The 18,974-nt window shown below is 37.5% G+C and overlaps 2 protein-coding genes across 6 annotated transcripts in view; one reads left to right on the top strand and one right to left on the bottom strand.

The window, feature by feature from the left end:
- LOC133663222 (frizzled-7-like) overlaps positions 1-18,974 on the top strand; it is a 791,936-nt gene that overhangs the window by 665,989 nt on the left and 106,973 nt on the right. The window lies entirely within an intron of this gene.
- Positions 1-18,974, bottom strand: part of LOC133663215 (alsin-like) — a 111,180-nt gene that overhangs the window by 27,810 nt on the left and 64,396 nt on the right. For all 5 annotated transcript variants that reach the window (XM_062067516.1, XM_062067513.1, XM_062067517.1 and 2 more), the window contains 7 exons: positions 17,128-17,306; positions 16,882-16,947; positions 13,048-13,146; positions 10,437-10,601; positions 9,855-9,966; positions 5,174-5,251; positions 2,248-2,384 (listed from right to left, as the gene is read on the bottom strand). In XM_062067516.1, coding sequence (XP_061923500.1) covers positions 2,248-2,384; positions 5,174-5,251; positions 9,855-9,966; positions 10,437-10,601; positions 13,048-13,146; positions 16,882-16,947; positions 17,128-17,306 — 836 coding nt within the window. The remainder of the gene's footprint in view (positions 1-2,247; positions 2,385-5,173; positions 5,252-9,854; positions 9,967-10,436; positions 10,602-13,047; positions 13,147-16,881; positions 16,948-17,127; positions 17,307-18,974) is intronic.

The raw sequence follows: 18,974 nt of genomic DNA, 5'->3' as shown, positions 1-18,974 counted from the left end.
TATTATCGGCCGATAAATGCGTTAAAATGTAATATCGGAAATTATCGGTATCGTTTTTTTTATTATCAGTATCGTTTTGTTTTGTTTTTATTTTTTATTTTTATTAAATTTACATAAAAAACACAAGATACACTTACAATTAGTGCACCAACCCAAAAAACCTCCCTCCCCCATTTACACTCATTCACACAAAAGGGTTGTTTCTGTCTGTTATTAATATTCTGGTTCCTACATTATATATCAATATATATCAATACAGTCTGCAAGGGATACAGTCCGTAAGCACACATGATTGTGTGTGCTGCTGGTCCACTAATAATACTAACCTTTAACAGTTAATTTTACAAATTTTCATTAATTACTAGTTTCTATGTAACTGTTTTTATATTGTTTTACTTTCTTTTTTATTCAAGAAAATGTTTTTAATTTATTTATCTTATTTTATTTGATTAATTTTTTTTAAAAAGTACCTTATCTTCACCATACCTGGTTGTCCAAATTAGGCATAATAATGTGTTAATTCCACGACTGTATATATCGGTTGATATCGGTATCGGTTGATATCGGTATCGGTAATTAAAGAGTTGGACAATATCGGCATATCGGATATCGGCAAAAAGCCATTATCGGACATCCCTAGTGCAAAGTAATACAAAGTGCTCGCCTGTACGTTATCAAAATAACCAGCCTACCGGTATATGAAAAGTCAGTCTATAATCATTGTGTCATCGTCTTCCTCCTGCGTACTAAAACCACCGAAATCCTCTCCGTCGGTGTCGGAGAAGAACAGGCCGTAAATAAGCCGCACCCTTGTATAAGCCGCAGGGACCAGAACGAGGGGAAAAAGTAGCGGCTTATAGTCCGGAAATTACGGTATTATTATGGTGTGTGTATAAGGTAAGACATATCTGGCGTTTTGTTTCGCAAATTATGCAAAAGCAACTTTTCTTAACTTCTGGTACCTGCTGATCTGTATTTAGGATCTGCATAAATCCTGAAAAATTGTGCGCATCCGCCTTTGTAGTCAATAAGCTTCTTCTTTTTCTCTTCCTTCTTGTTATGGGACATTCATCCTCCGCTGTTGCCATTTCTAATATAAAGTAGTGTAAAGTTCTTACTTATATCTGTTAGTAAACTCGCCATGAAAGCGCTAAAACATACCGGTGTAGTGACTTTACATTATTCACCCAAGAAAATTGAATTATTAGAGAGTTACGGTCGGACGTTTTTTTTCAAGGGACACATTTCCGGCCTCGTTGTTGTTTCCGGATGAGGAGATGCTGCTCCGTTATTGATTGAAGTAAAGTGTGAATGTCATTAAAACAGTTAGCTCCAGCTTTTGACACTTCTTCCACTCCCGTCCTTGCACGCTACACCGCTACAACAAAGATGACGGGGAGAAGACGCCGTCGAAGGTGAGTCATGTAAATAAGACCGCCCACAAAACGGCGCATCCGGAAGCGACTGTCAGAAAGCGGCTTGAAGATGATCTGTAAAACATCATCTATGCAACATTTTCACCAAAGAACCACCATTACATGTTATGTAGACCACAAGGAAGTGTTTTACATTTAGAAAAAAATAATAATAATATGACTCCTTTAATGCGCCCTATAATCCGGTGCGCCTTATATATGAAAAAAGATTAAAAAATAGACCATTCATCGGCAGTGCGCCTTATAATCTGGTGCGCCCTATGGTCCGGAAAATACGGTACTTCTAGCGGCACCCCGATCACAGAAAGCTAACTAGCTTATGCTGCTATATGCTGCTGCATCATCTCTGAGTTGGTGAAAGTTAATTCTAGATTATACATTTTTCCTCTCACCTGGATAGTAGAAGGTTGTGGACATAAACCGAGACAATCAACTTTGACTATCATCTTATACCCGGAGATAGCGAGAAAGACTAAAAAAAAAAACGCTCGTTTGCAGCAACTTTTAATTTTAAACTTGCGTAAGGATTATGATTAAGATTTTTGGAGGTTTTTTTTTTAGAGCGCTTTATAGGCAGAATAGAGTGACTCACATTGGCTTTGTTGTCAGCTGACATTTGCGAACAATCATTTACGATTTGGAATGCATAAAATAACGAATATTGAAATACATGCTACAGAATCACACGTTGTCAAAGTGAGGAAGTGGCGAGCAAACACGTGTCCTGAAATAAATATCTTTCAGTTCTCACCCAGCAAACATCAGCTCCGTTTAAAACTTGGTCTACAAAAACCTTACAAATAACACTCACAAAAAGTTGTCTCTGTCTTTGTCCTCGGGCTCATCAGGGGCTAATTTGGTGTAAGTTCCAGTCACCTTGAGACCTGCATTCCACTCGCCACTGAAATGGCCTTCGATAGAGTCACCGTTGGCGAGGGATAACACCCCCTGAAAGGAGGAAGAGGATGAGCACTGCATCAACTAGAATAAAATAGAATAGAGTAAACTTTGTTGTCATTGCCCTTAAAAAACACAACAAAATTAGTCCAAGTAGAGACATTCAATCTGGCCTGAAGTTTCGCCTTGCAGAGCGGAAAGCTTCTCCAAGATGTTATCCGGTTTGTGATTTAGTCCAGAAACCACACAACTCTGAGTGCCCACAGCTCTGCCCAACCTTCAATCATTTGTGGCCACCTTTAGGGTACCTTGAACAGATGCCAGCATCTTCCAAAAATGTTGATACACTAGGGCAGGGGTCCGCAACCCAAAATGTTGAAAGAGCCATACTGGACCAAAAATACAAAAAACTAATTTGTCTGGAGCAGCAAAAAATGAAAAGCCTTATATAAGTCTTATAATGAAGGCAACACATGATGTAAGTGTCTATATTAGCTCTATTAGCCTACTATCAAAATGACTATGTGTCGCAGGCTGATGCAAATCTTCATGGACAGAAATGCTAAAATGTTATATTTATTCTACACATTTTTACTACATTGGAAAACATTAGTAAAACAGAGGCTTCTCAGAGGGTGAGATAACTCCTGGAAATGACTGTCTTAGAATGGCCGAAGGTATAGATGTGTGTGTCCAAGTTAAAGGAAACGGCAGGCTGTCTTCTTCTAATGGATTTATTACAATCTTTGCAAGCTGGGTAACATTTGCTGTGGTCTGGAACAACATGGCACACAAACAACTATTAGAAATGCAGCCACTATTACATACACATAATGTGTCATCAGACATGCAAATATAAATTTAATACACAGAGGACAGAAGTAAAGGAAATTAAATTAGCTCAAATATACCAACAAACGAGGCATAATGATGCAATATGTACATACGACTAGCCTAAATAGCATGTTAGCATCGATTAGCTTGCAGTCATGCACTGACCAAATATGCCCGATTAGAACTCCACACAAGTCAATAACATCAACAAAGCTCACTTTTGTGCATTCACGCAGAGCATAAAAGGTTTGGTGGACAAAATGAGACCAAGAAGGGGTGGCAGCGTCGGAGAAAGTTATACATGTACATAGGGCTGAAACAACTAATCGATTAAATCGATTAAAATCAATTATAAAAATAGTTGCTGATTAATTTAGTCATCGATTTGTTGGATCTATGCTATGCGCATGCACAGAGGCAATTTTATTTTTATTTTTTATAAACCTTTATTTATAAACTGCACCATGTACAAACAGCTGATAAACAATAATCAAAATAAGTATGGTGCCAGTATGCTGTTTTTTTTCTTCAATAAAATACTGGAAAGGATAGAAATGTAGTTTGTCTCTTTTATCCGATTATTAATCGATTAATCAAAGTAATAACCGACAGATTAATCGATTATCAAATTAATCGTTAGTTGCACCCCTACATGTAAACAAACTATTGTGTCACAGTCTATGCAACTACGGTGAGTTCAAGGACCGCCAAAATTAGTAGGACAAAACAGCATTCACCAAATACTCTCATCAGTGAAGCATAAACACAAACATATTAAACGGTGGGCTTTCTAACAATTAGGAAGGTTTGTGTCATGTTTGTCCTCCTACAGCGGGGGTCGGCAACCCACGGCTCTTTAGCGCCGCCGTAGTGGCTCTCTGGAGCTTTTTCAAAAATGTATGAAAAATGGAAAAAGATGAGGGGGAAAAAAAATATTTTGGTTTTAATATGGTTTCTGTAGGAGGACAAACATGACACAAACCTCCCTAATTGTTAGAAATCACACTGTTTATATTAAACATGCTTCACTGATTCAAGTATTTGGCAAGCGCCGTTTTGTCCTACTAATCTTGGCGGTCCTTGAACTCACCCTAGTTTGTTTACATATATAACTTTCTCCGACTTTCTAGGACGTGTTTTATGCCACCTAAGTGGCATAAAACACGTCCTAGAAAAAAAGAAAAAAAGAATTATTTTTCTGTCTCATTTTGTCCACCAAACTTTTAACGTTGTGCGTGAATACACAAAGGTGAGTTTTGTTGATGTTATTGACTTGTGTGGCGTGCTAATCGGCATATTTGGTCACTGCATGACTGCAAGCTAATTGATGTTAACATGCTATTTAGGCTAGCTATATGTACATATTGCATCATTAAGCCTCATTTGTAGCTATATTTGAGGTCATTTAGTTTCCTTTAAGTCCTCTTAAATCAATGTATATCTCATGACATACTATCTGTATATAATATGGCTTTTAATTTTTTGCGGCTCCAGACAGATTTGTTTTTTGTATTTTTGGTCCAATATGGCTCTTTCAACATTTTGGGTTGCTGACCCCTGTCCTACAGAAACCATATTAAAACAAAACATATATTATTCCCCCCCCCATCTTTTTCCAGTTTCATACATTTTAGCGCCACTAGGGCGGCGCTTAAGAGTCACATCAGCTCTGGAGACACCCGACACCCGCACTAGAGCAATGCTTACTCCAATCAGCAGATGTCCTGTTATCATGGTTCCAAATAGGTAGATGTCTCCAACATCCTCTACTGAAAGAATCACCGGGCACACAACACTCCACTTCTCCCAAGAGTCCATCAATAGAGCAGCCATGTTCCCCTAAACCCAAGCTTAGGTCTTCTCTATTTCATTGACAGGCCAGTAACTAATGTTTACTTCCATGCTGGAGATGAAATGATGTATAGTATGTTGGAATGCATCTACTGCTGCCTTATCAGCAGCGTCATGACAAGCAGATGCAACTGAATAAGAGACTTATCTCCTACCTTCCCGTTGACAGTCCAGTCTTCAGAGAACTCCCCACGGAAAGCAGTGTCATCATCTGATACCAGCAGACCTGGACCCTGAGAGAACATCCACATTGCATCAGAGTTCTTCCAGCCAACTCAAATCTTGGGGGAAAAAATGGTTTTCAGATATGCTTCTCCATGGTCATGGAATAACTTACAGAAGGAAGTGAAGTTACCTAAACTGATCACTTTGGGGGAATTTCAGGTCATTTTAAAGGATGGAGAAACTGTTTCTAGTGGGCATTGTACTTGTTTTAAGATGTTTTTACTAGGGATGTCCGATAATATCGGCCGATAAATGCGTTAAAATGTAATATCGGAAATTATTGGTATCGTTTTTTTTATTATCTGTATCGTTTTTTTTTTTTTTAATTTTATTTATTTTTTATTAAATCAACATAAAAAACACAAGATACACTTACAATTAGTGCACCAACCCAAAAAACCTCACTCCCCCCATTTCTTTCTGTTATTAATACTCTGGTTCCTACATTATATATCAACATATATCAATACAGTCTGCAAGGGATACAGTCCGTAAGCACACACGATTGTGCGTGCTGCTGGTCCACTAATAGTACTAACCTTTAACAGTTAATTTTACTCATTTTCATTAATTAATAGTTTCTATGTAACTGTTTTTATATTGTTTTACTTTCTTTTTTATTCAAGAGAATGTTTTTAATTTAGTTATCTTATTTTATTATTTTTTTTAAAAAAGTACCTTATCTTCACCATACATGGTTGTCCAAATTAGGCATAATAATGTTTTAATTCCACGACTGCATATATCGGTTGATATCGGTATCGGTTGATATCGGTATCGGTAATTAAAGAGTTGGACAATATCGGAATATCGGCAAAAAGCCATTATCGGACATCCCTAGTTTTTACTGAAACATGTTATACATTGTGTTTATGTTAATTGTGTGAATGATCCAAAGCATTCACACATGGTTTTATACACCAACATTTATCAATGTGTTATCATTATTATTGTGTGAATGCTCCAAAGCATTCACACATATGGTTTTCTACACCAAAATTAATCTATTTATTATTCAACTTTTTCTTCTTCTTCTCCAGATTTTGGCTCTACCTTCCACATTTTACACCGTCCCAACTTCAAACTGTTCAGCCTATTCAGAAATCGCAAGATTTCCCCTTGACAAATTCGAAACAAATTCCCAGAATTCCAGGTTTTCTGGGACATTTTTCCCATTCAAAATGAATTGGCCATTTTCCAAACTTCCACCATTCCCACATTTTTCAACCGATTCAAACCATTTCCACCTTCAACATATTCCACTCATACTGCACATTCAAACTATCATTTTTCCAAGTTAAAAAAAATTCCAGGAATTCCCAGAATTCCCGTTTTTTCAAACCCTTTTTTCTGTCGACTACTCCTTACACATTTTTCAACCCACTTTAAAAATGTCTGGTTTTCCCGAAATACCAGGAATTCCCTAATACTACAGTATTTCTCAATTAAAAATGGTACTACTTCAAGATTTCTCGACCGATTGGAAAAATTCCAACACCAACCCTTTAAACTCAATAACAACATTCAAAATATTTAGCATTTTCCTAAAAATTCCAGCTTTTCCCGAAATTGAATGGGACATTTTTGAAAGTTCCACAACTCCCACATTTTTTATCCGATTCAAATCGTTCCAACTTCAAAATATTCAGCCTTTTCAGGAATTGTGTGCTCTACTTCAACAATTAGTCATTTTGAAGTTCAACTACAGCATTGGAGCATTCACACGCAATTCCTTGAGGAATTGCTTCATCTAGTATATGTAAGTAAATTATGGAATAGATTAAGTAAAGAAGTTAAACATTGTACTGATATGATCCAGTTTAAGAGGTTGTTCAAATTAATAGTGCTTACAAAGTACAAAGAAGAAGAATTATGAGAAATACTTTCAACCTTATTGAAAATAAGATATTCTTCATCTCAGTATGTTAATAATGATAGACTTAATTAATAACATATTACAAAACTGTTGTATTACTCATTCACGGATGTCATTTTACTATAAAAAGGTCAGTAAATGAATGTATATATTTGTAAACCATACTTGCCAACCTTGAGACCTCCAATATCGGGAGGTGGGGGGTAGGGGGAGAAGGGAGGGGGGGGGGGGCGTGGTTATTTACAGCTAGAATTCACCAACTCGAGTATTTCATAATTTCATATATATTTCATATATATATATATATGTATGAAATACTTGACTTTCAGTGAATTCTAGCTATATATATATATATATATATATATATATATATATATATATATATATATATATATATATATATATATATATATATATATATATTTATTTTATTTACATAGAAAAAAAACAAAAAACTTGAATTTCAGTGTTCCTGTGGCTATCCATTAGATGGCAGTATTGTATATCATTTCGGCCACCGTGTTCAATGGAGAAGTCTGTTCTACATATTTACAGGCAACATACACCTTCCCCTTCGAACTGTCCTGGATGAACTGAAATTCTTGTTTCCATTCGTTTTGGAACTTGCAAGCGTATTTCTTCATCTTGCTCGTCGACGGCGTCACCATGTCTGTAATTTCCTCGTTCTTCTGCTTCGTCTCCTTGTTGTGTGCGCAGTTGTGCACTCTACTCTCTAAAAGCCCTAGATGTTATGACGTCATTGGGCAGGCAAGCTGTTTATATTGTGGGAAAGCGGATGTGAGAACAGGCTGTCCCCACTCAGTCTGAGGTCCGCATTGAGCTGGAGGGGGCGTGGCCTCCAGCTCCGGCTGAATACCGGGAGTTTGTCGGGAGAAAATCTCTGCCGGGAGGTTGTCGGGAGAGGCGCTGAATGCCGGGATTCTCCCGCTAAAAACGGGAGGGTTGGCAAGTATGTTGTAAACGCTCTGAAGTGGGAAAGGGGTAGCATTAAATAAGCTTAGCTTCTTCCAACTCCTTTTCGGACATGATGTAAAGAGAAATGACATGAAATTGTGTGATGTATTACGCTGTAAGTGTGTTCATGTTTGAAATAAACTAAAAGAAAGAAAGACAGAAAAAAAAGTAATTTATTTGTAATTGCGGTGTGTGATTGCTGATGTTTTCTGTTGTTTTTATATATATTTCTGAAACTTTTTTTTTGATGACATCTTGGCCACGTCACTCTTGGAAAATAGATTTTAATCTTAGTGAGTTTTTATCTGCTTAAAAAAGGACATTGATTGATTGATAGAGAATTCATAAAGTCCCAGATGTTGGCCCCATTGATAACTAACTAGCTAACCCCTATTTATTTTCACATTCACCATATATTAGTGGAAATGCCATCAACTTAAAGGCCTACTGAAAGCCACTACTACCGACCACGCAGTCTGATAGTTTATTTATCAATGATGAAATCTTAACATTGCAACACATGCCAATACGGCCGGGTTAACTTATAAAGTGACATTTAAAATTTCCCGGGAAACATCGCGGTATGATGACGTATGCGCGTGACGAAGTCAGTTTAACGGAAGTTATGGTACCCCGTAGAATCCTATACAAAAAGCTCTGTTTTCATTTCATAATTCCTCAGTATTCTGAACATCTTTTGCAATTTGTTTAATGAACAATGAAGGCTGCAAAGAAGACAGTTGTAGGTGGGATCGGTGTATTAGCAGCGGACTACAGCAACACAACCAGGAGGACTTTGTTGGAGAGCAGATGCGCTAGCCGCCGACCTCACCTTGACTTCCTACGTCTCCGGGCCGCCAAACGCATCGGGTGAAGTCCTTCGTCCTTCTGCCGATTGCTGGAACGCAGGTGAGCACGGGTGTTGATGAGCAGATGAGGGCTGGCTGGCGTAGGTGGAGAGCTAATGTTTTTAGCATAGCTCTGTGCGGTCCGGTTGCTAAGTTAGCTTCAATGGCGTCGTTAGCACAGCATTGTTAACCTTCGCCAGCCTGGAAAGCATTAACCGTGTATTTACATGTCCACGGTTTAATAGTATTGTTGGTTTTCTATCTATCCTTCCAGTCAGGGGTTTATTTTTTTTGTTTCTATATGCAGTTAAAGCACGATGCTATCACGTTAGCTCGTAGCTAAAGCATTTCGCCGATGTATTGTCGTGGAGATAAAAGGCACTGAATGTCCATTTCGCGTTCTCGACTCTCATTTTCAAGAGGATATAGTATCCGAGGTGGTTTAAAATACAAATCCGTGATCCACAATAGAAAAAGGAGAGAGTGTAGAATCCAATGAGCCAGCTTGTACCTAAGTTACGGTCAGAGCGAAAAAAATATGTATTTCACTGCATTCTAGTCCGTCACTCTAACGTTCCTCGTCCACGAATCTTTCATCCTCGCTCAAATTAATGGGGTAATGGTCCGAATAGCTCTAGCTGCGTTGAAAACAATAGGAAAATATGAGGGAGTGAACAACTGACAACGTCACGCTACTTCCGGTAGGGGCAAGTTTTTTTTAATCAGAGACCAAAAGTTGCGAACTTTATCGACGTTGTTCTCTACTAAATCCTTTCAGCAAAAATATGGCAATATCGCAAAATGATCAAGTATGACACATAGAATGGATCTGCTATTCCCGTTTAAATAAAACAATTTCATTTCAGTAGGCCTTTAAAAAAAGAAACATTGTCAGTTGAAGAGGACACTCACACTCATCTTGTTTTCCCTGAAGTGTCCTTCATAGTACACGCCGTACTGAGTCACCACCAAGGCCCTCCCATGCCTCTCATCATCCAGCCACATTCCCATGTACTTCTCGCCCCTGGAAGAACGAAGGAAGGCATCAATACAACGACAAGCTAAAAGACACAACTAGCAGAATACAGAAGTGGGAAGAAGTATTTAGAAATGTTTATGCTAAATAGGACTGTGAATCTTTGGGCACCACACGATTTGATTCGATTCTTGCGGGTGACGATTCCATTCAAAAATGATTCTCGGTTCAAAATCAATACTTTCTTTTTAATAACAGTGGGTGCCAATTCTATGATTAATGATGAATTCCTGCATAAAATAGACACACAGCTCTGATTAATATCTACATTACTTAAAAGAAAACTGGTTTTGTTTAATAAAATTATACCCAAATATTTATTAAAGTCAAATACAAATCTCTACTGTACATGTTTATCCGCACAATGATGGCTTATCAATCTGCCCCCCCCCCCCCCTTCCCACTTATATTGACAACAACGCGAACATATTGCGGACACAGGAAGTTGCACCTCATACCTGGTGATGTCATCATAAACGCCATACCCCGTCTTCTTGTCGTAGACCCACTGACCGATGAAAACGCCCGAAGAGGTCTTGTCCATCTTCCCAGAGCTCAGCATGCCGTAGCCGTGGCGCTGGCCGTCGCTGAAGCAGCCCTCGTAAACGTCGCCTGAGGCGTATCTGTGGAAGACCATGGCAAACATGAAGACAACAGCACCCGGCAGTATGTTGGAGCAACTAATAAAACAAAGAGTTGCATAAGAGATTACAGTTTTACACTTTATGTCTGCCTAGTTTTTAATGAATACTTAGGCCTACTACGCTACCGTGTTTTAATGTCGGTCATTATGGTGGTATTTAGGAAACCAAGTGTTTTCTGAGGTGGTACTAAGTCAACCACTGGTACACAACATTCTGGAAATAGTCGATTTGCATTGTGTCAGTTACTTAGACTTAGGCAAACTTTATTGATCCACCATGGAAATTGTTCCACACAGTAGCTCAGTTACAAAGGATGGAAAGGGTAAGGACGGAAAGGATAAAGCAGGTGTAAAGTAGACAGTAAAAATGTACCACAGTAGCAATATCAAATATAACATATGTAATATTTACAGACTATATATACAGTATATAATTGTGGAGGGGGCGTGGCCTGCGGGCCTGCAGTGAAGCGGGGTGTGCCAGGACCGGCTTTGAAATCAGCCACAGGCAGCAGCCGGGAGGCGAGAATTGTTGGAGTGGGAGTTGGAGCTGAAGGAGAGTCGGAGCGAGAGCGAGAGAAAAGACATTTGCAGAAAAGCCACAAAAGACTGTATTTGGAAAAAATAAAACGTCATTGTGAATCTGACCTGGACTCTCATGTCAATGCTTGGTGGTCCGATGAACCCACTGGAGGGCAACCTCCACAATAATATGTACTGATATATTATATTGGCCCGCCGAACATGACCCAAATAGGCTTGATGAAATCATTCAAACTCGGGTTGCCCATGTGTGCAGTGCTCCCGCCGCCCCGCAGGGGGGCAACAACAAGGCATATGCATCACAATGAAGCAGCAGTGCGGGGAGTGGAAGAACACGACTCATTTAAAACCAAAAAATGGGAAAGAACCATCCGGACTGTTCTAGGCGTAAAGTTGAAAAGCCAGCATGTGTGATGGTATGGGGGTGTAGTAGTGCCCAAGGCATGGGTAACTTACACATCTGTGAAGGTGACATTAAAGCTGAAAGGTACGTACAGGTTTTGGAGCAACATATGTTGCCATCCAAGCAACGTCTTTTTCATGGACGCCCCCGCTTATTTCAGCAAGACAATGCCAAGCCACATTCTGCACGTGTTACAACAGCGTGGCTTCGTAGTAAAAGAGTGCGGGTACTACACTGGCCTGCCTGTAGTCCAGACCTGTCTCCCATTGAAAATGTGTGGCGCATTATGAAGCCTAAAATAGCACAAGGGAGACCCCCGGACTGTTGAACCACTTAAGCTGTACATCAAGCAAGAATGGGAAAGAATTCCACCTGAAAAGCTTCAAATTGGTCTCCTCAGTTTCCAAACGTTTACCGAGTGTTGTTAAAAGGAAAGGCCATGTAACACAGTGGTAAAAATGCCCGTAAGTTAATGATTATTTGCAAAAAAAAATTAGTTTCTCAGTTCGAACATTAAGTATCTTGTCTTTGCAGTTTATTCAACTGAATATAAGTTGAAAAGGATTTGCAAATCATTGTATTCTGCTTTTATTTACCATTTACACAACGTGCCAACTTCACTGGTTTTGGGTTTTGTACATATACACACACATTGATATATATATATATATATATATATATATATATATATATATATATATATATATATATATATATATATATATATATATATATATATATATATATATATATATAGCTGGGATAGGCTCCAGCGCCCCCCGCGACCCCGAAGGGAATAAGCGGTAGGAAATGGATGGATTGATATATATACAGTATATATATATATATATATACAGTTACATATACATGTATACACTGAGTGTATATACTGTATGTTTAACAACTGATTGTTGTTAAAAGGAAAGGCCATGTAACACAGCGGTAAAAATGCCCCTAAGTTAATGATTATTTGCAAAAAAAATTTAGTTTCTCAGTTTGAACATTAAGTATCTTGTCTCTGCAGTTTATTCAATTGAATATAAGTTGAAAAGGATTTGCAAATCATTGTATTCTGTTATTATTTACGAATTACACAATGTTTTTGGGTTTTGTACATATACACACATATATATATATATATATATATATATATATATATATATATATATATATATATATATATATATATATATATATATATATATATATATATACAGTTCCATATACATATATACACACGTACACACACACACGCATATATATATATATATACATGCACACACACACTTAGTGCGTGCGCACACTTTCATACATCTGACTTTTTACTACCGTACGCAGTTTCCTGGATTTGAAAGTACGTCTATTTTTAATATGAAGGCTACACAACTCTAGTTACATGAGGCCCCAGATGAACTCCTTTCACACAAATAAAAATTCAGGGTATCCTTAAATGTTTTTCTTACAGAGTTGGCAACTTTACCTGTAGATGCCAAAGCCGTGGATCTTGCCATCCCGCCAGTGTCCCTGGTAGCAACCTGCTTTATTCAGCAGTTTGTCTGGAATTATACACTCCCCGTATCTGGAAGCAGAAATGGCAGTTACTGAGAAACCTACAGACTGGTTTACCGTATTTTCCGGACTATAAGGCGCACTTAAAATCCTTTTTTCCCCCTCAAAACTCGACAGTGCACTTTATAACCCGGTGAGCCTAAAGAAGGGAATAATTCTGGTTTTGCTTACCGACCTCGAAGCAATTTTATTTGGTACATGGTGTAATGATAAGTGTGACGAGTAGATGGCAGTCAAACATAAGAAATACGTGTAGACTGCAATATGATGGCAATATGACTCAAGTAAACAACACCAACATTTTTATATGTTCCATTGAAAATATAGAACATTCTACACGGTGCTCAAAAATCTTTTAAATTGTTTTAGTACTACTTTGGTAAGCTATGAAGCCGCACCGCTTGATGGATTGTACTGTGCTTCAACAAACAAGTATTATTATGGTGTGTGTATAAGGTAAGACATATTATCTGGCGTTTTGTTTTGCAATAAAAAAAGCAACTGCTGATCTGTATTTGGGATCTGCATAAATCCTGAAAAATTGCGTGCGTCCGTTTTTGTAGTCCGTGCCGACGCTTCTTCTTTTCCTCTATCTTCTTGTTATGGGACATTCATCCTCCGCGGTTGCCATTCCTAATATAAAGTAGTGTAAAGTTCTTACCGTATTTTCCGCACTATAAGGCGCACCTAAAAACCTCCAATTTCCTCAAAAGCTGACAGTGCGCCTTATATATGGACGAATATTGAGCCACAACAGGTCTCGCAACTACGGTAACTACACCGACTTCATTTTCCCCCTTCTACGGCTGCTTACCGGAGAAGAAGAAGCGCTTCTTCTTCTACGGGGGAAAATGAAGTTGGCGGCTGCTTAAACTTTATGTAAAGACCCAAAAATGTATTTAAAAAAATATTTTATTTTTTAATTTTTAATTTTTTAAATTTTTTATTTTTTTTATTACATAAATAAATACAATCATGTGTGCTTACGGACTGTATTGATCTATATTGATATATAATGTATATATTGTGTTTTTTATGTTGATTTCATTAAAAAAAAAAAAAAAAATTTTATTTTTTTTAATTTCTTGTGCGGCCCGGTACCAATCGGTCCGGTGGTAGGGGACCACTGATCTAATGGATGCATAACGTAACCCCAGCCTCTACTGTGACGTCTATTCTCTGCGCCTTATAATGCGGAGCGCCTTATATATGAACAAAGTTTTAAAATAGGCCATTCATTGAAGGTGCGCCTTATAATCCGGTGCGCCTTATAATGCGGAAAATACGGTACTTTTATCTGTCAGTAAACTCGCCATGAAAGCGCTAAAACATACCGGTCTAGTGAGTTTACATTATTCACCCAAGGAACTTTAGCTATTAGAGTTCTGGTCGGACGGTTTTTCACGGGACACATTTCCGGTGTTGTTGTTTCCGGATGAGGAGATGCTGCTCCGTTATTGATTGAAGTAAAGTCTGAATGTCATTAAAACAGTTAGCTCCATCTTTTGACACTTCTTCCACTCCCGTTCTTGCACGCTACACCGCTACAACAAAGATGACGGGGAGAAGACGCTGTCGAAGGTGAGCCACGTAAATAAGACCGCCCACAAAAACGTCGCATCCTGAAGCGACTGTCAGAAAGCGGCTTGAAGATGATCTGTAAAACATCATCTATGCAACATTTTGACCAAAGAACCACCATTACATGTTATGTAGACCACAAGGAAGTCTTTTACATTTAGAAATAAATAATAATGATATGACTCCTTTAAAGGCCTACTGAAAGCCACTACTACCGACCACGCAGTCTGATAGTTTATATATCAATGATGAAATCTTAACATTATAACACATGCCAATACGGCCGGGTTAACTTATAAAGTGACATTTTAAATTTGCCGCTAAACTTCCGGTTCGAAACGCCTCTGCGGATGACGTATGCGTGTGACGTAGCCCGACGAACACGGGTATGCCTTCCACATTGAAGCCGATAAGAAAAAGCTCTGTTTTCATTTCATAATTCCACAGTATTCTGGACATCTGTGTTCGTGAATCTGTTTCAATCATGTTCATTGCATTATGGAGAAGGAAGCCGAGCAAGCAAAGAAGAAAGTTGTCGGTGCGAAATGGACGTATTTTTCGAACGTAGTCAGCCACAACAGTACACAGCCGGCGCTTCTTTGTTTACATTCCCGAAAGATGCAGTCAAGATGGAAGAACTCGGATAACAGAGACTCTAACCAGGAGGACTTTTGATTTGGATACACAGACGCCTGTAGAGAACTGGGACAACACAGACACTTACCAGGATTACTTTGATTTGGATGACAAAGACGCAGACGTGCTACTGTGAGTATGCAGCTTTGGCTTTTTTTTGCGTATGTACGTAACTTTTTTAAAATATATAAGCTTTATGAACCTTGGGTTAGGTGAACGGTCTTTTGGGCTGAGTGATTGTGTGTGTTGATCATGTGTTTGAATTGTATTGGCGTGTTCTATGGAGCTAGGAGCTAGCAGAGGAGCTAGGAGCTAGCATAACACGTACCGTACCGTAAGTGCGCGTCACGTACGTAACTTTTTAAAAATATATAAGCTTTATGAAACTTGGGTTAGGTGAACGGTCTTTTGGGCTGAGTGATTGTGTGTGTTGATCAAGTGTTTGAATTGTATTGGCGTGTTCTATGGAGCTAGGAGCTAGCAGAGGAGCTAGGAGCTAGCATAACAAACACGCAGGTGTTATTATGCAGGATTAATTTGTGGCATATTAAATATAAGCCTGGTTGTGTTGTGGCTAATAGAGTATATATATGTCTTGTGTTTATTTACTGTTGTAGTCATTCCTAGCTGAATATCAGGTACCGTGAGTATGCAGCCTTGGCTGCTAAACATTCGATAACTTGACCGTATGTGCGCGTCACGTACGTAACTTTTTAAAAATATATAAGCTTTATGAACCTTGGGTTAGGTAAACGGTCTTTTGGGCTGAGTGATTGTGTGTGTTGATCAGGTGTTTGAATTGTATTGGCGTGTTCTATGGAGCTAGGAGCTAGCAGAGGAGCTAGGAGCTAGCATAACAAACACGCAGGTGTTTTTATGCAGGATTAATTTGTGGCATATTAAATATAAGCCTGGTTGTGTTGTGGCTAATAGAGTATATATATGTCTTGTGTTTATTTACTGTTGTAGTCATTCCCAGCTGAATATCAGGTCACCCCCGGCTCTCACAGCATCTTCCCTATCTGAATAGCTTCAACTCCCCACTAGTCCTTCACTTGCACTTTACTCATCCACAAATCTTTCATCCTCGCTCAAATTAATGGGGAAATTGTCGCTTTCTCGGTCCGAATCTCTCTCACTTCATGCGGCCATCATTGTAAACAATAGGGAACTTTGCGTATATGTTCAACTGACTACGTCACGCTACTTCCGGTAGGGGCAAGCCTTTTTTTATCAGATACCAAAAGTTGCAATCTTTATCGTCGTTGTTCTATACTAAATCCTTTCAGCAAAAATATGGCAATATCGCGAAATGATCAAGTATGACACATAGAATAGATCTGCTATCCCCGTTTAAATAAAAAAAATTCATTTCAGTAGGCCTTTAATGCGCCCTATAATCCGGTGCACCTTATATATGAAAACAAGATAAAAAAATAGACCATTCATCGGCAGTGCGCCTTATAATCCGGTGCACCCTATGGTCTGGAAAATACGGTATATCAATACTACACAAAAATGTACAGACCCATCCTCCAATCCATTTTTAAAGTTCCCGGTGTACGTCTGTCCAGACGGCCATCTCATAGTTCCTCTGAAAATGCACGTAAAATATCTTTTAACTCAATAATTACTTGAATGAAACATTCTCTGGCATTATTCACGTTCAAATGTTTGCATCAATAAGAACCTACTGTAAACAGTCAGAAAGTGGAATGAGTGTTTTGCTATTATAAATCAAAGAATAAACTTGACACATATGATGCTATCTGACCGGCCGTGAATACGTCCAGCATGCCAGCTCCCAGTATACTGGCCGTCTTTCAACCTTCCTTCTCCTGTGAATGTATAGGACGCCGTGCGGGACATTGCTGTTATTCCTGGCGGTGACCCCCGACCTCCGCCAGCCAGCAGCCCATCCACCTCTTGATGGAGAAAATGAAGCCACTTGTTCTACACAGAGGGTGCAAAAACAACCAAAAAACACTTGCTGAGTGACACGAAGTCATGTGAGACAAAGAAGTTGTTAACTTTGCTTTTCTAGGGCGCCACTTTTTGACCCGGTCTGAACAGTAACTCGTCAGTTTTACATAGTATATAATACAACTTAACATGTATAAGATGTATTCATTATTAGGTTATGAAGGGAATGTACGGACAGAAATAATGCTTGGCTTGAATATGAAGCGCAAACTGAAATTAGCACAGACAGTAAACATCTACTAAACATATTTAGAAACACTGCAATTATAATATAAAACCAGCCCTGAAACAGATAATAGAAATGACAGCAACATTAACATTTAGTATTAGAGATAAAATGGACATATTTAATACATTATAACCAGAAGATTTCAGTAATATATTTATCAAAAAGGATGACAGTATATAAATAGAATGTAGGTCAATATTGTATGAATACACACGCATATATAAATATACACACACACACACATATATATATATATATATATACATATATATATATATATATATATATATATATATATATATATATATATATATATATATATATATATATATATATATATATATATATATATATATATATGTATGTATGGTATTTATATATACATATATGTATGTATGTACACTTATATGTGTGTATGTATATATATTTATACATGTGAGTGTAACTATATATATTTATATGTGTGTGTATATGTATGTGTGTATATATGTAAAATTGTGTGTGTAGATGTAGATGTGTGTATATATATATGTGTGTATGTGTGTGTGTGCGTATATGTACACGTGCGTATGTGTGTGTATATGTATAGATGCGTATATATGTGTGTGTATATATATATGTGTGTGTACATGTGTATAATATGTGTGTGTGTGTGTGTGTGAGTATATATATATATATATATCAAAAAATATATATTAAAAAAAAATATATATATATATATATACACACACACATTTTATACATATACACACACACACATATATATACACACAGACACATATATACGCGTCTATACATATATGTACATGTGCGTATGTGTGTGTATATGTATAGACGCGTATATATGTGTGTGTGTGTGTATATATATATATGTGTGTGTGTATATATGTATAAAATGTGTGTGTGTGTGTATATATATATTTTTTTTATATATATTTTTTGATACATATATACACACACACACACACACACACACACATACACTTGTACACACACACACATATATACACACACATATATACGCGTCAATACATATACACACACATACGCACGTGTACATATACGCACACACATACACATATATACACATCTACACACACATTTTTACATATATACACACATATATACATATACACACACATATAAATATATATAGTTACACACATATGTATAAATATATATATACATACACACGTATAAGTGTACATACATACATATATGTATATAAATAAATACTATACATACATATACACACACACATACATACATACATACATACATACATACATACATACATATATATATATATATATATATATACATATACATATACATATACATATATATATATATATATATATATATATATATAAACTCTCTCTCTCCTTATTTATTGTTTTAACATATGA

This window comes from Entelurus aequoreus, linkage group LG13 (genome assembly GCF_033978785.1).
Source record: "Entelurus aequoreus isolate RoL-2023_Sb linkage group LG13, RoL_Eaeq_v1.1, whole genome shotgun sequence".
Taxonomy (NCBI): domain Eukaryota; kingdom Metazoa; phylum Chordata; class Actinopteri; order Syngnathiformes; family Syngnathidae; genus Entelurus; species Entelurus aequoreus.
This window is presented reverse-complemented; position numbering and strand designations above follow the sequence as displayed.